The sequence below is a fragment of the Megascapheus bottae genome, chromosome 7 (genome assembly GCF_031878675.1).
Source record: "Megascapheus bottae isolate mThoBot1 chromosome 7, mThoBot2.hap1, whole genome shotgun sequence".
NCBI lineage: Eukaryota > Metazoa > Chordata > Mammalia > Rodentia > Geomyidae > Megascapheus > Megascapheus bottae.
This window is the reverse complement of record NC_143515.1, coordinates 54979420-54997139: the sequence shown is the minus strand read 5'-3', so window position 1 is coordinate 54997139 and position 17720 is coordinate 54979420. Positions and strand designations below refer to the sequence as shown.

Below are 17720 nucleotides of genomic sequence, written 5' to 3'. Positions count from 1 at the left end.
CCTGATACCTTGAAAATGGCAGAAAATCACTAGGGTCTTCCCATCACCACAGTCCTAGCTTAACCAGTAACAAAAATGTCAAGGGCTGATAATGTGGCTTAGTGGTAACAACAAAATCAGACAAATTCAAATTAAGGAATTTTCTACAAACTATCTAACCAACAATCCTTAACACTGTTAAGGTAACCAAAACCAAGGAAAATTTATGAGAAACTGTCAGATTGGAGAAGTGTAAAGGAATATGATAACTAAATGCAATGTGGCAATCCAGATGTGATTTTGAAATAGAAAAAAGGATATTAGGGCCAAGAGTTTGGCCTAGTGGTAGAGTGCTTGCCTAGCATGCATGGAGACCACCTGGGTTCAATTCCTCAGTACCACATACATAGAAAAAAGCCGGAAGTGGTGCTGAGGCTCAAGTAGTAGAGTTTTACCCTTGAGAAAATCCAAGGACAGTGCTTAGACCCTGAACGTAAGCCCAGGACTGGCAAAAAAAAAAAAAAAAAAAAGGATATTAGATGAAAACTATTAAAACCTGAAAGTATGCAACTGAGAAACATTAATGTACTATTGACTTCCAGGGGTGACACAGTAATGTAAGGTGGGAACAGTAGGGAACACTGGGTAAGGAGTGTACAGAAACCTGCAGTTATCTTCACAACTTTTTTTTTAACTTTCTTTTTTTTCAGATTATGAGACTAATGTGCTGCCTACTGCACTAAGGAGGCAGATACTTTCTTTTCTTTTTTTTTTAAATTATATTTTCTTGTCAAGATGATGTACAGAGGGTTACAGTTACAAACATAAGATAGCGAGTATTTTTTTTTTTGGGGGGGGGGTCATCGAGCTTGAACTCGGCCTGAGTGCTAACCCAGAGCCCAAGGCTACCACCCTACCACTGGGCCAGGGCATTGTTCCTGAGCTCTACAGCTCAAGGCTATCGCCCTATCCTAGAGCCAAGCCCCACTTCCCCTTTTGTAGAGGTTAATTGGAGATAAGAGTCACAGGTCCTTTAGTGCCCTGGCTGGCTTTTGAACCTTGATCCTCAGATCTCAGCCTCCAGAATAGCTAGGATTACAGGCGTGGAGTCACCATGCCCCTGCTGTGAGTACATTTCTAGTCAAACACTGTTATCCCTACCCACATTTTTTCTTCCAGTTTCCTGCCTCCCCACTCTCAATATATAAAGTTCCTTTGCAACATATTGTCTTTTGAGTGTCTTAGTTACACTGGTTCACCCTTTGTCCTTTCTCTCACCACTTTGTTGTTCCTCTTCCCTTCCCTAATTCAAATAAACATACATATAATACACCAGGTACCAAAATAAGATATAGTAACAAGGGATAAACCATAGGACAAAAAAAGAAAAAATTTCACATAGTAGATTAAAAAATGTCCACAAAGAAACACCTCTTGTTTCCATATCCTGGAGTTCATTTTGCTTACTATTGTCTTATTTGGTCTTGTGTACATAGCTATTGAGCTGCTGTGATCCTCCGTTAGGAAAATCCTAGACATATACTAGTAAATGTAAATGAGGGATACAACTTTTTTTTTTTTTTTGGCAGTCCTGGGGCTGGAACTCAAGGCCTGAGCACTGTCACTGGGTTTATTTTCCCCTCAAGGCTAGAGCTCTGCCACTTGAACCACAGCACCATTTAATGCTTTTTTTCTATGTATGTGGTACCAAAGAATTGAACCCAGGTCTTCATGCATGCTAGGCAAGCACTCTACCACTAGGCCAAACTCCCTGCCCACAACTTATTTTCATATACAAAACTATTCTAAGTAAAAAGTTTCTTTAGAAAGAGACATTGTATTGACTTTGTCAGAAATCGACCAGCTCTAATCTTTGGGTTGGTAGGAGTAGCTGTGTACATTATATCGCTAATTTACTCAGTTTCTTTTGAAGAACAAGAACTCAGATTTCTAGTACTAATTAATACTAAGGGTAGACATATACAAATTGTATACTTAATTATGAGTTTTAATATAAATTTTTAATGAATAAAATATTGCTGTATACTTCTATTATCTAAATATATATATATATATATGAAACATGATTACTATTTAACTTTATCCCCAAACTCATCAACAAATAGTTTTTCAGGATAAGAAATATTTGGTAACGGAATAAGTACATACTCACATATTTGAAAATATCAATTGTAAAAGAAGAAAGTTTTACTATAGTTCAAAATCATGTTAGTTATAAATTATGCCATATATTCTGTAACTTAAGAAGAATATTATCGGGCCGGGAGTTTGGCCTAGTGGTAGAGTGCTTGCCTAGCATGCACGAAGATCCAGGTTCAATTCCTTGGCACCACATACATAGAAAAAAGCCGGAAGTGGTCCTGAGGCCCAAGTGGTAGAGCTCTAGCCTTGAGAAAGTCCAAGGACAGTGCTCAGGCTCTGAGCTCAAGCCCAGGACTGGCAAAAAAAAAAAAAAAAGAATATTATCAATGAACATTAACTTACAGTAAAACCTGTCTTACTGTCTATTTTACAATTTTTTTTAATCAGTCCTGGGGCTTGAGCTCAGGGCCTGCACACCGTTCTTGGGTTATCTCAAGGCTAGTGCTCTACCACTTGAGCCACACCACCACTTTTGGCTTTTTTCTACTTATGTGGTACTGAGGAATCGAACCTGGGTCTTCATGCATGCTAGGCAAGCAGTCTACCACTAGGCCAAACTCCCAGCCCCAAGAAAGATTATTCTAAAGGCTTGAATAGTGAACACAGAAAAAGTCAAACACATAAGATATTAGTATATAGAGCTCTTTGAAGATTAAGAAGGTAATTGAATTTTTCTGACATTTGTAAACTCTTCAAAATCAAAAAAGAGTCCTTAAATCCATTTAACATAAAAATAATTCCAAACAATTTTAGAGCCATTTTTAGAAATATGATTCTCAGGAAGAAGTCCTCCCACCTTTAATTTCACTTTACAGAGATTAAAAAGTCATCTCAAACAGGAACATGAGCAAGTTCCGAGTGAGAACAGAAGAGTGCTTATTCGACACCAATGAAATCTGATAGTAAAACATCTGATACACCCCTAACAGCTGCTTCAAAATGCCACCAATGTACAACAAACATCCCATTCTTTCACAACAAAAAAAGTGGGGATTGAAGCAGGAAGCCAACTGTTACCCCTTATTTAGCAAAGAAGGCAAGTATTTGGACTTCAAATTCTTCCCTCAGTTATCAATCTTAATTCACATGAAGATATAATTTGCTTGATTTTTCCTCAATATGCAAGCTTATCCAAAACAACAGCACTCTACTGTAAAAAGTGTAGTAGTTCTTTTCCTTTGTCTTTCTGTCTCCCTCTGCAGTGCTAAAGATGGAACTCAGGATTGCCCACATACCAGGCAAGTGTTCTACTGAGGTATATATGTCTAGCCCTGAAGCTTGTATAAGAATTAATTGAGAAATTCTTTTTGAAAATATTTTATTTCTATGTAACTTATTACTGGTTTTAAATACAGATTCATATTACTTTCTTTCATATATATATACATATGCAAGATGTATTTCTTTACAAAATTAAATTTATCTAACTGCCATTTCTACCATGTATTTTGGGAGCCTTTATCCAAGTTTTTTCCACTAGCCTCCATTTGAAATCTGTATCAGGGAACTTGTTTATATTTAACGCTATGTAAAAATTTGATGTCCCAGGCTACATTTTTAGCAGAACCTCTACAGTTAGGCAAGATTTATTTAACACATAGGTCCTAGCCCCCCATCTAAGACAGGCTCAGTGAAATGGAATAGCAATTATACCCAGGAGTGCGCCATTGTTAACACTAATGCTTGGAAACACTAGAAGTGAGGACAATCTAATTATGTTATTTTCTAAAGCTTTTTGCATAAAAAGAATCTAGAATTTTATTGTGTTTCCTGAGTCTGGGAAAGCCAGAATCATATTTCAACTATACATTATGCAAGCAGATCAGAGGCAGGTTGGAGCAGAGCATGAAGCAATCTCTAAGCAGCTAGGATTTTAAAAAGTGAGAAGAGAAGAGAGAGAGGAAGGGAAAGTGAGAGGGAATCTTTTCTTTGTGATTTCCAGTTGGGGTTTTGCATACTCCTTCTATTCATTAATTTTCTTTCTTTTCCTTTCTTTTTGTTGGCCATGGGGCTTGACCTTGGCCTGGCTGCTGTCCTTGAGCTCAAGGCTACTAGCACTCTACCACTTGAACCACAGTCCCACTTCCAGTTTTCTGGTGGTTATTTGGAGATGAGAGTCTCATGGACTTTCATACTCAGGCTGGCTTTGAACCACAATCCTTAGATCTCAGCCTCCAGAGTAGCTAAGAATACAGGCATGAGCCACTGGCACCCAGTTTCTCCAAACATTTTTACCTGCCTCTTGGGGGCAAGACTGCCTTCTGATGAGAAGTTTTATTCCCTTGTATTTAGGGATTCTTGCCATCATCCTGTGGGACAAAGTATGATATAGCTCTGTTAAATACAATGACCATGAAAGAATCCATTTCTGTACATTAATGGCTATAAATAAATTGTACCCAGAAATCAGTAGATAATTTTAAGCCATATCCTGAATGTGCCTGATCTCAAAACCTAAGCAGAATTAGTGCTAGTTAGCAATTAGATGTAAGAAATATTAATGGAAGCCAGGTGCACTAGCCTTGAGTCAGCTCAAGGCTAGCATCCAGGCTGAGTTAAAGCCCCTCGACAGAGCGAGGGCAAGAGGGAGAAAGAGAGAGGGAGAAAGAGAAAGGGAGAGAAAGGGAGGGAGGGAGGGAGGAAGGGAGGGAGAGAGAGGGAGGGGGAGTGTGCAGGCAGGCAAGCAGGCTAGAAAGAAAGAGAAAGAGTTTGGAGATATTATAATCTTCACAATCACAAAGTAGGGAGGGGTAGGAAGTACTTTTGGTACTTAGTGAGGAGATGCTAGCAAACATAGGACAAAGTCTTGGCATGGTTTAAAACAGAAAATGAGTTGGTTTTTTGTTATTTTTTGTTTTTGTTTTTGACAATCCTGGGCTTGAGCTCAGGGCCTGAGCACTGTCCCTGGACTTTCTCAAGGCTAGAGCTCTACCACTTGAGCCTCAGCACCATTTTTGGCTTTTTTCTATGTATGTGGTACCAAGGAATCAAACCCAGGTCTTCATGCATGCTAGACAAGCACTCTACCACTAGGCCAAACTCCTGGCTCCAGAAAATGAGTTTTATTGCTAACACTTTTCTTTAGGCTCATTGGCTCATTTTACTTAAAGCCTATGGAATTGGCTACCAAAGTATCTGGCTCTTCTCAACCACAGTGCTTTTAAATGTCCAACCAATTGGTTAGTAACTGAAATGGTTACCAAAATAAATCTGAGGTCTGTGGAATAAGTAAATATACTGTAATCTCAGAAACAATGAGGTATTACATTTGCCTATTAGAAGAGCATATGCTAATACTAACATAAACAATATCCAATATATATAACTACTAACATATATACTAACAACTGCTAACATAAATAATACTAACAAATAATATTATTTTAACTAGCTGGAGAACCACCAAATCCAATCATATAATGAGATCATGTGCTATCAGATGTTTTATTGGAATTTCAGGAAATGACAGAATCCTGGCAGGGTAACACACCATGTAAAGCTTTGTTTGGTTTCTATCTTTTTTTTTTTTTCTTATCCTGGGGCTTGCTCAGGGCCTGAGCACTGTCCTTAGACACATTTTGGCTACAGGCTAGCACTCTGCCACTTGAGCCACAGTGCCACTTCCGTTTTTTTCTGTGTATGTGGTTCTGAGGAATCAAACCCAGGGCTTAGTGCATGCTAGGCGAGCACTCTACCATGAGGCTAAGTTCCTAGTCCTGGTTATATTTCTAATGTACACATTCAGAATTACCTTAAGTCATAAAAAGTCCCAAACAAAAAGAATGAGATGCCTAGGTAGGGAAGGAAAGCACATCTTCTGAGGATAAAAAAAAAAAAAATGAACTTAGAGAAGTGTTAAAACTATTTAGGAGGAGCCTATGTCTTCTTTCACTTTCTGAACTTCCAATTCCCCCTTTGGAATGGTAAAAAGATTCTTTAAGACAGTGTAGCAATGTTCTTCTAACTCATCAGGTTTCTGATGGAGTCCAAGAAAAGGATGTAATTCAAAATAAAACAGGTGCTAGAATAACCAAATAAGCAGGAGCTCTGCCCTTAATAATCTGAGCTAATTTCAGCTCCTAAAATCTTTAATATGAATTATACAGAAAATAAAAAAGGACTGAGTAGAGGAGCTTCTTGGTGAAGTATGTTAACACAGAAAGTCAAAACTGCTCAAAATAGATTTATTTTTCTTGTGTACATACAACCTATCAACAGAAATCGTATGTTTTCTTAAAATACAACTCTCTTTAAGCTCAAAATCTTTAACTCACCATCTCCATCAGTAAGCTTCATATTTTTTTGTTACATACCCCTTCCTAGAGGGGTGATGATGGTGGAGGTAGCAGCAACCAGCAGGTACACATATGCCTATACTATATGCCTGAAACCTTGCTAAGCAATTCCCATAGATTAACTCACCTAATTTTCTCAACTACCCTATGAAGTTAGGGTAGCTCAGGCTGGCCACAACTTCACAATTTTTCTACCTCAGTCTCCTGAATGGCATCAGAAGTGTGTGTCACCATACCTGGCAAGCATTATCTTTTCAAAAACGATTACTCTGATTCCTCATTTAATGCTGCCATCTGCATTCCTGTTTCCTCCTACCCTATTCTACTTGCTCTTTTTATCCACAGAAATCATTGCCTCTAAGATATGATATAATTTTACTATAGTTATGATCATTTTAATCTTCTAGTCCTATTATTTATTATAGCTTGTCTTCTGCTGCTAGAATGTCAGTTCCATGAGAACAGTGATCTTTTGAGCACAAGGCTCTTATTTTTTTCTCTGATGTATGCCACATACATAGAACAATGTCAATTAACAGCTGTCGAACAACCAAATAAATGTCCAATTCCATTGAACCTCATAACCTTAAAGCCCCCAAAGAGTGACTTTTCTCTAAGAATATTTTTTCCTAATGCAGAGTACAGTACAGTAGTTAAGCAGAGAAGCTCAAAACCTTCAAACAATCCAGGGACTGAATACTTGTTACCATTCATCCTTACATGACTTTGGTGACATCTTATTACACTTTCCATCCTCATTTTTTCTCTTTCATTAATAGGAAGGAATTACTATCTATGCTCTGGAAGAACCCCTGTTGGCACCCTACTTAATATATATTTATCTTCACCAGTCACTGGTGAAGATAAATAGATTCTGCTTCTTGTCCCCACTGGTTCCCCCTATTCCTAATTCTAAATAGTAAGTTCCACATATCCCTGACTGGTGCCCGGTGAGAATCTAGGGCTCAGAAAGCATTACAAGAATACAGCAGGACACTGCTTGACAATGACTGTGCGTGACAGCCTATCTTCTGTAAACTTGCAGCCAAAAGCTGACTCCAACACCCAGAGAAAGCTCCCTAAGTAACGTAAACCAAATAAAAGCTTTTGGATATTTATAAGGAAGGGATTAATTCATCTTCAAAAGTAGCATTTTAATTAAAAATGACTTTTCTGGGCTTATATCCAGAAAGGAGTGTATTGCCAAAAGGTAAGATTTAACAAGGTTTAGTTCTTTCTTTAATTTTTTTTAGGAGCACAGTGCTTCCCAATCCTCTTCACGTCAAGGTCCACAGAAAATAATCTTTCTTTGGCACTCTGGGAAAAGCAATATTGCTATTCCCAGTTGTAGATGATGACTACCTGAAGTCTCCAGCCCTTTAGGCCATATGCAGGCTCCCTAGGAGTTCAAGGAATTAATAAATACCTTGGCACATCTATAGTCATGTGACCGGAGAAGGTTTACCCTACCCTTTCCTGCACTGGGAACTTCTTTAGCAACTTCACTTTTTTTGTTTTTTTTCTACTTTTACACTAAGGAGTTTTCAAAAAGGAAGAGTGAATCTAACCTTTCTAAATTAAAAAAAGGAAGCATAATAAGAGTAAGCATTTTCATTAAATTATGACTCATTTTAGAAAAAAGCACTCTGATAAGCAATTTATTTATAATTTACAACATCAGCATAATTTCATGCTTTTGTTTCTGATTTTCTATTCTGAAATGATATTTTCTACTCACAAAATAAACAACAAATAACAATGAAGATAAGGCCAACATTTTAGGTTACCAAATATAATCCACCAAATTGATATTCCATTTCTGGACAATTTGAACAGTCTGTTTCAATAATTTGTACTGTTAAAAATATAAAAAAGTTATTAAAAGTCATAAGCCATAAAGTATTGTCTGTGATTACTTTCTAAAGATGTAATTCTGTTAAATTACATGTAATCATAATATTAATAACAATAATAGTAAACTAACTACCTTTTTATAACATGCATTTGTTTATTAAAAACTCCAGTGGAGTACATCCAGAAAGCTGTCTCTGTCACTGGTTCTGTCTGAAGGATAGATTGGTTAATCCCTACCAATCAAAGAAAATTAGGAGAAAAGTAAAGATTATATTTCTGCAAAGGGTTGCGTGCCATTGTGGTAATTCAAATAGTCGCTCACTTACAACAACCTAAATTACCCTGTCTATTCTGCTTTACTGGCATAAAAGAACTTCATATCAGAAAGAGCAGAGATCATTTTTTATGTGCTTATACCATCAGAAAAAAAAACCCCAAAAGGGATAAGAAGTGAACTGAACAAGTCAAGACCAAAGAAACAAAAGGCACATAGTATCCTTAATATGTGGCTATTAGATCCAAACAGTACAAGAGCGAGGACTCAATATTTGCATACCCAATGCAATAGACATGGTTCGGGAAATTTAAACACAACTACATAGACATAAAAACCTTTGACTCTATAGACATAATGTTTTATTACATAGATTAATATGTATCTATGATATATAAACCCTTAGCCTAATTTTGATTATGTTCTAAAAACTAAGTGCCAGTGATTGTATATAGATTCCCTTCTTGAATACTTGTTTGTTAAACACGTCATTTGAAATATGATGTAAAAATCAATGTTAATAAATTCTTTAATTAAAAAAAAGAAGTGAACTGACTCTAAATCCAATAGTAAGCATACAAGTCTTTCTGAAACATTAGAATGTTTGCTAAATATACAACAATCAGAATAAATCTTTCCTTGTAACTTAGTCAAATTCTTCCTCAATAAAATAGAACTTTCTGAATCCCAATATGATCTCTTGGGTATGACAAGTAACCTGATAATAATGTTAAGTCCCCAACCTGAAGAATTTTGGCAATAGAAACAGTCAATTTTACTTAAAAAACAGGGCAGTCTTGTTACTGTTGTTATCTAGCCTTTATTGAGACTTAATGTCATTTATTCCTGGTATCTAAGAACCTGCTGCATAATTTTATCTTTTCTAATGTGTACTATTTCCATCCATTTCAACATTGCAATGATAAAACTCTGGCTTTGAAAATGATTATGAAATAAATCCCACAAGGTCATTCATTTCTTTTTTTTCTTTTTTCTTTTTTTTCTTTTTTTGCCAGTCTTGGGCTTGGGCGCAGGGCCTGAGCACTGTCTTTGGACTTTCTCAAGGCTAGAGCTCTACCACTTTAGCCTCAGCACCACTTCTGGCTTTTTCTATGTATGTGGTACCGAGGAATTGAACCCAGGTCTTTGTGCATGCTAGGCAAGCACTCTACCACTAGGCCAAACTCCGGCCAAGGTCATTCATTTCTTGCATGTCCTATAATCTGAATCTTTATGCCAGGGTCTAAGAAAATTGAGAGATCAGCACATTTCTTGTTTTCAAGGTATACTACAGAAATATTCTGAGGTTTGATATGTTTATGTAAACATTTTGAAAGAAGTCAAAATGTATAATTCAAGAAAATGTTCTGTGAAAGAATCTGTTTTCTGATTACAAAATGATTTCCTGCTCTTGGAAATAATAACAATTTTCTATTGACATAGCTGGTCCTGAAGGTTCCATGGGGATTATCATTTCTTTCAATCCCTCACATCTCTTATCCAGGTGCAAGTCTCCTGGTTTCAAAGGTAGCTTTCTGTGGAGCAGGAACTCATAAACTGCAGTTTCCAACTCAGCTTAGACTTGGTTCATGAAGAACCACAGAGTGAAACTATTTATTATAACATAGAGATGACATCTGAATGGGCAGACATAGAAAGCCTTTTCACATGTCTTTCACTTCCTTTGTTCAGTCAAGAGAAACTTGTAAGATTGAAAGCATGTTGGACAAACAAGAGTACAATAACCAGCACCCACACTTTTTCTTTTCTCTCTTTCTCTCTCTCCATCCCCCCCCCCTCTCTCTCCAAGCCCTTCATCTCCCTAGCACTTAGAAACAAGAGCAAGAGCCACACAATCCCAGGGTGAGAGGGTTTTTATCTCTCCACAGAGTTTCACATTATAGCAACCAAGTAAATTTGAGAAAACGGCAGATCAGTAAAGCACAGCCACACTTCTGCTAGTGTGAGGAAAGTAGGGGAAGTCTACTTGTACAACTGGTGAAAATGTTCAGAAAGACCCCAACCATACTACTCTGCCAAATCCAACCCAGAATGGTTCTTCAGTTGATCCCTTTCACAATCCAGGCACTCCTTCTAGTGCAGCCACATGCACACTTGGAAAAATCTGTTCTGCTTTCCTTATGGTCACTAGTTCCTTTCCATGAAAGCACCAAGAGAATGACAGGCACCCCTACCCCATATTCATCACAGATATATTGAGACCCTAAGGAGGAGGAGTGCCTAAGAGTTCCTTGTAAGAGACCCACAAAAAGTTTACAACATACCTAACATAGAGCAGACAGGATCCAGAGTCTAGGACCTTTGAGGGCATGGATTCAATCTTTTCAGGAAGTCTACAGCATCAAACTCCTACATTAGTTTCCTCTTTTACTTTCTTTTTTTTTTTTTTTACCAGTCCTGGGCTTGAGCTCAGGGCCTGAGCACTGTCCTTGGACTTTCTCAAGGCTAGAGCTCTACCACTTGAGCCTCAGCACCACTTCTGGCTTTTTTTTCTATATGTGGTACCGAGGAATCGAACCCAGGTCTTCATGCATGCTAGGCAAGCACTTTAACCACTAGGCCAAACTCCCGGCCCCTCCTCTTTTACTTTCATTCTCTTGTAACATACAGTGGCATTTATGGAGGTCTCCAGGTACATGCTTTATTACTTCTTTTCACTGTGTTTCCTAATTAAATATTGAGAAGCAAAAGTTCTTTGGTATCCTCAATAACTCAATACATAAAGAAGTCCTGAGATCGCCGGGTGCAGTGGCTCACACTTGTAATCCTAACTACTCAGGAGTCTGAGATCTGAGGATCACAGTTCAAAGCCAGCCTGGACACTAAAGTCTATGAGACTCTTATCTCCAATTAACCACCAGAAAACTGGAAGTGGCGATGTGGCTCAAGGGGTAGGGTGGTAGCCTTCAGCTGCCAAGAACTCAGGGACAGTGCCCAGGCCCAGAGTTCAAGCCCCATGACCGACAAAAAACCAACCAAACAAAAATAAAGCAAAACAAAAGCCCCCCTCCCCCCCAAAAAACCCAAAACAAGTCCTGGGATCAATTAAAAACCACCAATCTAGAATTTCAGTCTGATCCAAACAGGCAGTTCCCAGACAAGATGACTTTTTTTTTTTTTAATTTACACAGAGCTTTTCTTTTCTATTACACTTTTTTCCGCCTAGGAGACTCCTTCCCTACATCTCTTGTCTACCGTCTTTTAATCCCTGTTTAGATATCACCTTTTTTTTAAAATGATGTTTTCCATGACTTCCCTGCTATATGCTCACATAGTACTGGCTACACTCCATTGAGATTGCCTAATTTACTTCCAGACAAGGATCGACAAGGTCACATATTAAGCATTCAATAAATACTTGTTGAATACATAAAATAACCAAGGAAAGGAAGTAAGAACTATATTCTCAACTACAGATAATACTAAAAATATCAGTTACGAAAAATATTAGTTTCCATTATAGCACAATTTCATTAAGGTTACAGATAATAATAAAATTATAGATAATAATATCTACATTTTTCTTATGGACCAGGTACTAAACAGTTTATATACACGGACTAATCCACTCTTCATAAATCCTTATGAAGTATATGTTACTAAGGCAGTAGCCCTACTTTCATAGGTAGGGATACAGATGTGCCTTCAGGAGGTATGGGGTAAAGACTGGATTCAGACCCAGGCACCTCCCTAGACTCCCACAGAACCATCTACACACAGCCTCCACATCAACAGTGTAGACCTCAGGCTTATAATATGTACTAGGGTCTCAAGACCAATTCTCATCACTTCCTGTGAGGGGCCACAACACAATGTAAACAGAAGACCTTGCCAACATTACCTGTCCCCAAGTTAGGATTTAATAGGACAGTTTCAATAAGAAGTTCATGTCTCTTCATTTGTTGTATTTAGAGCTTTTCAAGAAGAAATGTTAACAATTATAAACTGTGTATCTATTCAAAATAAAAAGTATTTTCCACAGCACAGAGAAAATGGGAAAGAAAGGTTTTGACATTTCCATGTATTCTCCCTCATTTGTGTGACTTTTCAGATGCCTCTTGGGCTAACTGTTCTTTCAAGGATGCTCACAGCTTTAGCATGAATGAGGAGTGGCCTCAAAGGTTCTATAGGCATCCTTGATAGGAAAATAATATTGTAGGTAAAAAAGGACAATCTTCCAGAACCACAATGTAACAATGAGTTTAAGTTTGGGATGAAAAGGAATGTACCTGTAAGATATATAATCTTTCTGAAATAAATAAGTTCTACAGATAAAGTTACAGGCCTGTGTATCAAGTCTTTACCTGCAAAACCAATATTTACATGCAAAACCAATATTTACCTTATGATGGTGTTTGATAGAAGTAACACACAAAACTACTACTCACCTGGAGAAGTGTTCCATGAATGTAGTTCTGATGGAGACACTGGTCAGTGTAGTTAGGGAGTGTGGCCAGTAGGGCATGGACAGTATTAGGAATTTGGTCTATTGTAATGAATGGGACCAATGCACGAGCTGCCATCTCACGGGAGCGATAGACGGGTGAGTGACCACACCTGGAGAGAAACAGAAGCACAAGACCAACTCAGTGCTCATCTTCACATCTCTACCATTGCATATGCAGATGTTCTACCCAGCTAGAACAGACAGAGAGAGGTTGGTAGGAGCTGCTCCTGATGCTAGCTGATGTTTTATTTCATAGTTGCATTAATTCTACAAATGACTTTGCTTTAGTTAAAAATATCATTAACATCTTGGCTGGGAGTTTGGCCTAGTGTTAGAGTGCTTGCCTAGCATGCAGGAAGACCCAGGTTCAATTCCTTGGTACTACATACATAGAAAAGTCGGCCATTGGTGCTGTGGCTCAAGTGGTAGAGCACTAGCCTTGACGAAAGCCCAAGGCCAGTGCTCAGACCATGAGTTCAGTCCCCAGGACTGGCCAAAAAAATAAAAATAAAAATAAAAAAAAATACACACACACACACACACACACATACACATCATTAGCATCTATACATCTTTTTGTGTTTGCTTTTTGTGAAAGTCTCACTATATAACTCAGGTTGACCTTGAATTTACAATCCTCTTGTCCCCTGAGTACTGGGAGGAGAGCCATATAACCTCACGCCTGGCCACATACACAATTCAATCACATGGGATTAAACATAGGCAGGTTTTGGTAAAAAGACTGGCAGCAGTAAACAAGAAAAATATGGTTTACACTCAACAACAAATAGTCACTGGAAAAATGATAAACAAAATCACTATGAATGGCATGAAAATATAGTCAATATTGTCTCTGAAGTACCCATCCTATTGCTGGCAAGATAAGAAGTATATCTGGAAGATTTCATTATGGGAAAAATTATCCTTGTCTTAAAAGTTAAAGGAGAAGGAATGGGAATCAGACGAGGGTTCAACTAGGCAAGAGAAAACAGGAAGCTATTTACTCAAAAACAGTGGGATTAGGCAAGGGTAGCAATGCTCAAGGTACAGGTATATATGTCTGGATGAAGAGAAAGCTGATAAATAACAATGGATTTTAAGGTTGAGAAATGCTCAGTCCACACAAACAGCAGGCTGCATGTTCTAAACTTACTGTTAGAGAATAAGAAATGTGTTTCACGCCATCAAACTCTTGCCAAATCCTTGGAGGTTGACTCATATACAAAGAGTTGGAATTAAAAGCTAGTTCTTAAATAAGGAGAAGTCATGGGCAAGTGTTATTTTGAGATTCTACAAAGGTCACTGGAGAGGCAGGGAATCTAAAGGCCCTTGACTCTGTAAACACTTAGAACTCAAGAAGCCACAACCATTTTTTGAAATTGCTGGGAGCCACCCCAGATAGAGGACTGATTAAGAGGGAAGTATAAAATGGCAAGTTCATAACTAGAATTCTCTAGGCTTCATAATCTTTTATTTAGTTAGAAAAAGCACGAAATGTCTAGGTACCAAGATAAATGAAGGGGAGATCAGAAGACATAGAGTTTACAGAGTAAAGAGTTGGCCTTTCCACTTTTTTTCAGAATGAACTAATATTTTAATGAGAGATTACTAACTGGTAAGATCTCACCAACAAGGGCCATGGCCAGGTAGGTCTGGCATAGAGAGGGACAGACCCTATGGCTGAGAGTTTCTAAAACCTCAGAGGTACCACCATGTACCTTAATGCCACAATAAGAACACAGATATTTCCCTACAAAAGGAATGAACTCATCAGAATACATCATAGGAGACATGAGGAGGAAGAAGGGACAGAGGAGGGATGGAGGGAGACAAGAGCTATCAGGTAAATGAAAACATTGTCATTTCATCCCTCAAGAAAGCAGGACCATCAGGTAGTCCCGTCAGCACCCAGTTTCAGAATGAAGAGCTCATCACACATCATACTGGGAAAGACATTAAGAACTTAAGTATTAGGTGGCTAGAGTTCCTGCTGTTCCTTAACTAGGATTTGACAACTTATCCATTTTCTCACTTATTTTTCCTTTAAAATGATTAAATGTTTAATTTGCAATTGGTAAACACAGTAGAATGTTTGGTTTGGCCTATCAGGGGGAAAACTTCATTCACTGACAAAGAATAGAAAATAATCTGAAAATGTTTTGAGATTTAATTAGTCAATGACCTCACTCAACATAGCAGTCATTTGTTGGAAGTTTCCCAGGCTGGTCCCCATTTCTGCAACATACACACACTGTGTTATCGTGTGTTTTATGTTAGGAAAAGATTCGAGTATATAAATGTTTCCCTTCAAATACAAATAAGTCTTACATGGTTACAGATGTTTAGTTTCCTATTAGCAGTAACCCTACACTAAAGAATATCCCTCCTTTGCTCCTGACCTTTTGCAAATGATGATTTCCCAAAGGAATCTGGCATCCATACAAAAGAGAGAGTGGAAATTGGGAAAAGTGCCCGAATGTTCTGTTTTAGGGAATTTACTAAACCCACATAACCAGGTTAAAAAGCAAAATCAACTTTTCCAATAGTAATAAAGTTACCAAAGGAGGGGGGGAAGACGCCAATTTATGAAGTAATATTTAAATTAACATTCATTATAATGTAATGATTAAATGTAATTTCACATTCTTTTCTAGCACAAATTATTTAATTGGAAGGCTATGAACACTATTTGTATACATACATAAACACTTAAAAAATCCACATTTCTGGCAGCTATCAGAAGGGGGTGTATTGAGGAAATGTAGAATCTATTGGCTATTAGGATAAAAAATGAGAACAATTGCATTTTCATTTTGCTTTGGACACAGAATTTTATCACAGTAATATATTTTAATTGCGGGGAAAGGAAAGAAGAACAGAAGGGGAAACTGAGGGAGAAGGGAAAGGGAAAAAGAAAGGAAGGAAAGGGAAAGGGGAGGGGAAAGGATAGGGGAAAGAGAGGGAAAACTATTAGGGCTGGTGGGAATGGCTCAAGTAATAGAGTTCCTGACATAAGCATGAGGTCTTGAGTTCAAACCCTACTCCTAACCCCTGTTCCCAACAAAAAGAATGAAAAACAACGCAGTGGTAATAATACACACCCAGCACTCGAAAGTGCTCTCTGTAAGAATAGTTCAAGATGAGAAGAATTTGGAATTACAATGCTCTTACATATGCTTATGTCTAGTGTAGCACCAGCAAATTCTAAACTGCAGTTCTTCAAGTGGACCTAATGAGAGAAACAAGACCGTGAAGTAAATTCTGCACTAATAATTGATTATTATCAATTATCAATTAATAATAATGAATTGATAATAAACTTGCTCTCATGTAGAAGCATGTGAAAAACCTCTAAATGGGCTAGCTGAGCTTTTGTTTTTATTAACATTTTTAGAAACAATAGTTCATGAAAATAAACTGGAATCTAATATAAACTTTGGACTTTCTCACAAGAGATTTATGAATGTTCACACACAAGTTCTCATACAATTTCAGGTTTATGGCACACATCCAAACCCTTTGGGCTTTTCTGCAGTGAGGAATTCCCTGTGGCTACATGCATCAGATGATCTGACAGTGTGCCAGTCAGGTGTGTGCTCTTCATGTGATGCAGCAATGGAAAATTAGGACATCATTCATACAACTAGCTTAGAGGGTTTTATTTAGTTTGTTTTTTATGTCAATCCTGGGGCTTGAACTCAGGGCATGGCTGTCTCTAAACTCTGATGATCAAGGTTAGTGCTCTGTCACTTGAGCCACAGATCCACTTGTAGATTTTTAGTGGTTAATTGGAAGTATAAGTCTCAGGGACTTTCCTGTCCAGGATGCCTATGAACCTCAATCCTCAGATTTCAGCCTCTTGAGTAACCAGGTGTGATGGCCCACCTTGGAGTCATTTTTGCACTGTCCATGGGTGTCTGTGGGGTGAAACCACAAAAGGAAGTAGGTAGAAGAACTGGAAAGGCTGTCTGGAGAAAATAAAAGACACTTTCAGACCTGTCATTTCAGGAACTAGGAGAGATTAGAATGTCACTTTGCTAACATCACTTGCCCTTTACCCCTTTTCACAAATGATGATTAATGCAATTTCTAGATATTCACCTCATATATTTATTCTCAAAATCTATTTTCCTGAGAGTTTTCAAAGGTTAATTTGTTAGGTATCACTAAAACTGTCTGTGCTCACTCCAAAGTGTAGGGACACTGACTGAGAACACAGTACAAATACATACTGGGTTATGTATCACAGCATCAGAGAGAAAAGTTACTGACTAGGCCAGAAAGAACCTGGAGCCAAGTGAGGAAAACAAAACAAAACAAAACAAAATCAGTCAAGGATTCTCAGGGCCATGATGTGTAGAATAGCAAAGTGAAGTCTGAGAGGTCATTCCAGCATTGGCTAAGTGGGGTCAAGGCAGAGAATGTCTGGTTTTGACAAGAAAAAGGTACTTTCTGGCCTATATATAAACCTGATTCCACTTCAGTGTACCTAGACCAGAGGAAGTGAGGCTGATTAAATGACTATTTAATGCTCAGATTGATCTTGTGCTTTAGTCATACTATTTCATTTACTTGATTAATATTCAAGGTCAGTGTCATTCTCACAAATCTAAAGTGAGGAAACTGAGGTTTCCTAACATACCTTGGGTCATACAGCTACCAAGTAGTAAATTCTGCATTCTAATTA

At 37.9% G+C, this 17720-nt stretch overlaps 1 protein-coding gene across 1 annotated transcript in view; it reads right to left on the bottom strand.

Moving 5' to 3' along the window:
• LOC150060818 (tRNA (32-2'-O)-methyltransferase regulator THADA-like) overlaps nucleotides 1-17720 on the bottom strand; it is a 241115-nt gene that overhangs the window by 116972 nt on the left and 106423 nt on the right. Inside the window, exon 9 of the mRNA XM_090337046.1 lies at nucleotides 12975-13143. Coding sequence (XP_090193172.1) covers nucleotides 12975-13143 — 169 coding nt within the window. The remainder of the gene's footprint in view (nucleotides 1-12974; nucleotides 13144-17720) is intronic.